Source organism: Ptychodera flava, chromosome 19 (genome assembly GCF_041260155.1).
Source record: "Ptychodera flava strain L36383 chromosome 19, AS_Pfla_20210202, whole genome shotgun sequence".
In the NCBI taxonomy this organism is placed as follows: Eukaryota; Metazoa; Hemichordata; class Enteropneusta; family Ptychoderidae; genus Ptychodera; species Ptychodera flava.
Genome location: NC_091946.1, coordinates 21,128,218 through 21,135,429, shown reverse-complemented (window position 1 = coordinate 21,135,429; position 7,212 = coordinate 21,128,218). Strand labels below are relative to the sequence as shown.

The window sequence follows — 7,212 nt, the reverse complement described above, 5'->3', positions numbered from 1 at the left end:
TGTTTCGTTGTTGTCTGTGCGTCGTTTTGGTATTGCAGACCAGAAGAACACTGTGCCACAAGCTGAGTCATCACCATATTTCGTCACCTCATCGCGCCAGTTTTGAGCATGACACAGTCGTTTAAGATGACGTGTCCTTAACATGGTACAAATAGACAATTTCAGCGCGTCGTACTGAACTGTCAAAATTTGTGAGCCGAAAGCGTTTTAAAGGGACCCGGAAGTTCGCTTACATGGACCACTCACAACATAGTGCTCAACAGTACACATCCTAGTTGGTCGCGTCGGTCGTGGACTCTTTTGAAGCACGGTCCCGTGTTTGAAGGAACGCAGTTATTTTACCCACACGAATTTTCAGTTTTGCTGAAATAGGATCTCCACTTTGTTTGCCAAATATATACCAAAGGAGGCACGAACCTGCCTCGCTCGCTCAACCAAAGTAAAGCATGATCGGCCGCAGACGTGGAGGCCTTTTCCGCGGTCACCAGCGCGCCGCTGGAATCGGATTATTCCTGCTGGCCCTGCAGGTGATGCGCGTTGGGCTGGACAACATCCCTCCGGTGACCCTTGCAACACTTGCCGCAAACACTGCCATTTTCCTGCGTATTTTGAAAGTCCCCAGGGTCAGGGATATTTGCATCAGTTCAGCTGCTGTGTGGTATGAGGGTGACTGGGCGAGGTTGTTCATGGCGCCCTGGTTCCATGGCAGCGACATGCATCTCTATTTCAACATGGTGTCTTTTCTCTGGAAGGGGATTTCTCTGGAGAAAAGGCTTGGAAGTAAATACTTCGCCTACATGATAGCGGCTTTCTGTATGCTGACGGGCGCTGTACTTGTCGGACTCAATTTTCTTGCTGCCGAGTTTTTCGACAATGCGTCTTACATACATTCATGTGCTGTTGGATTTTCCGGTAAGTGGAGAAATATCAGGAAGATATATTACATTCATGATATACTTTTACTGGCAAGAGTTCCTTTAGGCCCCAAACCCTGGAAATAACTTTAATCGCGGACTTTCCTTGGAAGAAGCACATTAAATATAACTTTTGGAGGGGTTTAGAATCAGGATATAAGAGTTGGTTTTGTTGAATATCCTACCTTAGAAAATAAATTACTTTAAACCTGCATTAACTGATATTCAATGAGTTTTTTGTTCGCAAAAATTTGTATTCGGTCATAAGCACTAGTACTATCCAGGAAAGGTTGTGCGACCCATCAATGCTTCGGCGGGATGAAGGTAGAAGGGCACTCAGAGAAAGTGATGAAAGTTAATCAGTCTGATAGAGAAGTCAAGAGAACTGGGGCAGAAGTCGAAAGACGTAGTAAATTTTGTGCAAATGCAAAAACTTCAGAAATTGTGTAAGTTTCTCCCATTTGGAATTTGAATTGAAAGGAGTGACCATCAGTCTGTCCTAGTCCAGGTCATATGTGCTCAGAACTGGTCACCGTACACTTCAAGAACCTTGTTCTGGAGTGCCATCCTTAGGAATGGAATCTTCATCCACCACTCTGATGTAACCAGGAAGTAGGGATTGTAGTGATCCATATTTATTATTGCCGTTTTCAATTACAGGTGTCCTGTTTGCTATAAAAATGGTGACAACTCATTATCTGCCACCGGGAACGCAGTGGGTCATGGGATTTATCCCTGTCAACTCACGCTTTGCATGCTGGGTAGAGTTATTCCTCATCTCCATATTGGTGCCCAATGCATCATTTGCGGGTCACTTAGCCGGCATCTTGGTGGGACTAGCCTATGTGAAAGGACCCCTCAAGGGCATCATGGACACGCTCATGACCCCAGGTAAACTGATTCACAGTTTTTGACTACAGACTTGTATTATCATTACATTTACGGATCACAACAGTTTGGGCGAATTTAATTGAAAGTGAGTACAATGTACGATGGCACTGCAGCTTAAACTATTTCTCACAAGTATATCCAAGGTTCTAATGTCCAACACAGTGACTTCAAATGACCAAAACCGTAAACAAATATAGACTTCATTTATGCTAAATTTATTAAGAAGTATTGTTCACATTTCAAATCGAGTGACCATGATTTATAATCTTTAGAGTATATTCATTGGCGTAAAACACACCAAATAGTTCATCAGTTCTCTTAGTATTATTATAGCCCAAATAAGGGATTCTGTGCTCAACTGTAGGTGACCATTTGCATGACGTCTTGATGGCAAATGGTCTCCTGCCTTTAGGATACATAGTCCTTTGTTTGGGTTACAAACATTTTTATTACACTCCTCTCTTATACTCTAAAATTTTCACCCCAAATTTTTTTAAGTTTAGTTGCAAATGACAATCATCTGCTTTATTTTCATGTTAAATGAAATCCTAAAAAAATAGCACTTTTTTCATCGTCAAATGGCACATTGATATATTTGAATTGCTGTTATGCAGTTTATTGAATTTCATGCATAATTTTGCAAAAACTGGATTTCCCATGTAAAACATGTAATTTTAAAATTTTTACATCCAAAAGTTGTCAAGTTGCAAAAAGTTCTGGTTCACTTTCAGTCAAATGATGACTATGTGGCCCGGAACGTCATCAACAACTCATTGAATCCTATAAAGTGCGCAACATTCGATATACGAAGCATGTAATAAAGCATATTAATTCTAAAATTCGTTATACAAATTCCTCTGCACAGAAAGTATATCAGGAGCCCATCCTTCCCATAGACCTCGTAACACTGGCTGGGGAAGTCGTTTCTTTGGAGGAGGCCGCAGTGGACAACGGCAAGGGAGAGCACAGCCTCCGTATCCACAGAATGGTACCCCGTACTATCCCAACAATACTGCTAGACGGTACAATGAGTCTCTGTACACTGGAGGCATGTCTGAGGATGATCAACTGCAGCAAGCTCTGAACGATAGTTTACAAACAGGTAAGACAAACACTGTACATGTAACATTTAAGCAGTAAACCTCTCCAGCGATGGGTTTACCACAAGATTTTGACCGGTTCAGGATGTAAATGCATAAGCAGTACTTAGCAAGCGCATATATGTTGTGAACTGGTCAACATTGAGTGGTACATTCGTTGCTTAGGTGCTTTATTGCTGTTTATGACAAAATCTTGAAATTCTGGCATGAAATTTCAAAAAGGAATTTTCTCTACCTGAGAGCTGTGTGTTCCAACTATGCTATATCGTAAATATAACACTTATCTTCATTTCTCAACCAATTGGATTGCTGTATTTGCACCACCAATATACTGGCATGATGTAATCTGTGTTGTCAAATATATCAACTCAGTTATTCCTACAGTGTGACATCACACCATGAGTATATGACATCAGTGAATCTGCAGTGCACACATGTGGGGTTTTCAGGACCAGGATTACATTCTGTGTAAACAAACAACCAGCTGTTCAGAACTGGTTTTCAAAACATTTAAAAATTTACTGGGCACTTAAGCATAGGGAAATACAGATGTAAAAAAATACATGTATAGCAATAGAAAATTCAAATGATACAAGAACTTTCGTGTGTTGGCAGGGAAAATTTAAGTTTGCTGTCACAGTTTATGATCAAACATACAACACAAAATAGCAGTGCCACAAAAATGTCAGTGGTGAAGAAATTAAGCAATTTATTGCTAATCAAAGTAAAAAACACAAGTAAACCCACAAACACATCAAAGAAGCAGTTCATAAGCTTTTTGCAGGCTACTGAGTAGAAATAAAAATTCTGTTGCCACCAGGAATCTAAGATCAACATTTGGTCTATGAATGTGCTGATCAATATATAATCCCTGTGTTCCTCAGTGGTGTGACTACATCAGGGACTAGTGGTTCCCCATATTCCTGCTCACCCACAGCTCAGAGGGACAGTAGCTGCTCAGGGAATCGCTTGTCCTTGATGCAGCCACAGTCTCTAATATTTATGGGGATCATGTATAATCATTTTATCATCTGCTAATGCCTGCATCATTGCAAGTGCAGACTTCGTCGTTTGATTTCCATGTTTTCAAACATGACTAAAGGTAGGCAAAACAGAATTTTGATATTGGAAACAAGTGAGACTTGTAGGTTCAGTGCATATCTTATTAGCACTAACAATTTCTGAGACTTGTGACACTGTAAATTCCAAAAAGGGGTTTCTTGTCTTGTTACAAAAGCGTCTAGTTTTTTGCAAGTGAGGTAGTTTTCTTTTTGTGCTGATGACATATCAACTTGCTTTTCAGATGGTGGACCAAATCACAGACCCAGCTCCCCACCATCTTACAACCAGCTGTATCCAGATCTCCCTACCAATGATCAGAGAATGGGCAATCCCCCTTACCCGACAGACCCCCCTCAGCAAGGCAGTGCCTACCCACCTGTAGCACCCAGTGCACCCCCGCCTGAACCAGACATGTATAATGAACAACCCCCTGGTTATGGGTTCACCGACCCATACAACAGAGGACCCCCTAGTTCTGGAGTGCTTGACCATGATGAGCTTAGAAGACGAAGACTTGCAAGATTTGACAGGTAGCCACGGTGACAAGACGACAGGGAGCCTAGGTGACAAGACAAGACCGGTAGCCTAGGTGACAAGACAAGCAAAGAGATGAAATGTAGAAAGCCTTTCAAGTTGGCACCATTTGAAAATCATTGAACTCACACACCTTGCTTACAATAGATCCAGTCACCCCTATTTACAAATGTTTGCATCCGACAGCTCTGTTGGAAATGATTGGGTTGAACTTAAGCACAGATGGTATAAGGGTGACATTCTGTAAGAGAAACCCAAAACACGGGCCTTATTTACTATGTACACATTATTGATGAATTTTGAATGTGCCTGATTGCACAGAATTACCGGTTAAATACATCACTGGAGGGGATCACTGGTTCAGCAATCTAATATATGCATCAGATATAGCTCCAGGGTCTCTACCATATTAAGATTGCCTTCAAGCTACCCACAATGCTCCTTGATATTGGGTTTCCTCAATCCCATAGTCTATGGTAGAGAAAGTTGACTTATCAGCAGTATCTGAGATACATCAGGAGTTACAATCAAACTCTAGTACCACATGAAATGTATCTTCTGCAAGCATGGTCTGAATCAAATACATGCGTTGATTACACAAATTTACTTTTCACCAAGAAGGGCAAGTTGCAATATACGTTAGATGACGAGACTCAATTTTTTTGTTCGGATAGTGAAAAAGTGTCATATATTCAAAGAAAAACAATTTTGTTCTGTCAAATGTGTATCCTTTCAGTAATGGCAGCTTCTGAATGAACTGGACCCACAAATGGCATTTATAAATTGTCCTGTTCACAGTTTTGTACTGAGGTTGCATGTACCTTGTGCCATTGGCAAATTTTGAAGACAGGGCTGTTTTTTGGGAGAGGAAGACGTGTAACCACTTTTCGTCTTTTGCAGTCCACATTGACATTTTGGTCCAGAAAATCAAGTTTTTGTAGAAGTGCTTACTTTGTATACCAATAATATCTGTCGCTTTGAACAGAATTTGCTTTCAAAAGCTTCATGCAGGGATATCACTGGGTTCAAAAATTTGTTAAAGAGGCAAGTTTTGTATCAGAACAAAGAACCAAAATCACATTAACAATCAATGTAAACAACTGTTGATGTTAGAACCAGGGATTGATGACTGCCCCTTTAAGTTCAATCAAGCCAACCAGTCAGTTTCATTACACCATACTTACTGATCTAAATATATTAGTATGGATGGTCATGGGCATTAAAGCCCAAAGCGCAAAGAGCGAAACATTTTTTAAGCCACAATCATTCCTTCTATTTATGTACATTATATAATCAAGGATTAAAAGCTTAAATTTATTTATTTTTTAGCATTTCCCCTACTGAAATCTATTTCTGAGACTCTGTGATATACCAGTTTATATCTGCTCAAAGAACTACGCCTTTTTAAAAGCATCATCGTTTGATTCTCAGTATGCATGTACATTAAAAACTACAGATAGTGATATGTTTAACACTAAATTGTTGGTGTAACATTTTAATAGCCAAAAGTAAATTTTATGTCGTATGTGTTTTAGAAATAGCCCAGGGTAGATAACTTTCATGACTGAGAGAACTCCAATGCCTTTCAGGCGAACATATCCGTTGAAAAAAATTTGATGATCTACAAAAGCTTTAGGGTGAGAGAGTTCAAACCTAAATCGTACTAGCCAGGTACTCAATCTTCTGCTGCCCCATAAGGAGCACCAACAACTGGTTGACTGGTGACGGCATTCGGCGCCAACAGTTCTCGGATGGTACATTGCATTTTGCAAAAGTGAACTCGTTACGAGAACATAACTACTGAGTTAACTTTTGCCAGTTTGGATTTCAGGACACCATAGGATTTACTCATGTATTTTCATTCTCTTCCCGGTCTAACATGATTTATTTGAAGTAAAAGAAAAATGGATTGTGTTGAAAAATGAGTTGAAACAAGGTTATTATAAGGTCGTATCATTGAAAATGTTTCCTTTAGCCGGGTAATTCTTGGAGAGGTATTTGCCACTATAAATTTTGTTTCAGTTTATGTCAACAACATGCAAATATTTTGCAAAAAATAAAACGATTTGCTATTATTCCCAGTGCCTTTCGACTGTAAGTGAATGTAACAATATGGCAGAAAATATGTAATTTTACTTTTTGTCGGCAAGGTTGCATGATGGGAGTCAGTTAAAACCGATGTTGTCACGCATTGCATATTCATCGAGTAATGGTATTTGTGGATTGGTCCTCAGAAGTGAAAGACATGAACTTCCGCTCAAACTTTCCACAGTGAAACTTTCAACTTTTACTATCAAATCAACGATAAAATCTGGGGTCACCGTGCAATGTTTCGTAAATCAGTTACCAATATGTAAAACTCAAATGGCCGCTCTCCAGGTTAAGTCTATGGGAAAAGAAAATTTTCGATTTTCGGAAGACTGAGGCGGTGAAATTTTTTTCTTGCTCAAGAGTTTTAAAATGATTCCATACAAGCAGCCTACCAGAAAAGTATTGAAAAAAAGTTGAGAGTCAAAATATCTGTCCCCGAGGCCCATTCCATCGTATAGGAATACATTTCAACCGGAAAGGTCTTTGAAAAACAGAACCAGAACACGTTTGTTGCAAAGCCAAAGGCAATTCCAACGGCATCTACAAAATTGATTTACAAAAGCGATTTTGATCTCGATTACCTGAATCAATCACATTAACATCATCGACAACAGGACACT

The 7,212-nt window shown here is 39.8% G+C and overlaps 1 protein-coding gene across 1 annotated transcript; it reads left to right on the top strand.

Moving 5' to 3' along the window:
• Positions 1–6,576, top strand: LOC139118869 (rhomboid-related protein 4-like). Its single transcript, XM_070682386.1, has 4 exons — positions 1–912; positions 1,575–1,805; positions 2,671–2,907; positions 4,209–6,576. Exons 1-4 carry the CDS (start codon positions 447–449, stop codon positions 4,499–4,501), a joined length of 1,227 nt encoding a protein of 408 aa, XP_070538487.1. The 5' UTR covers positions 1–446; the 3' UTR covers positions 4,502–6,576.
• The last annotated feature ends 636 nt before the right edge of the window (positions 6,577–7,212 follow it).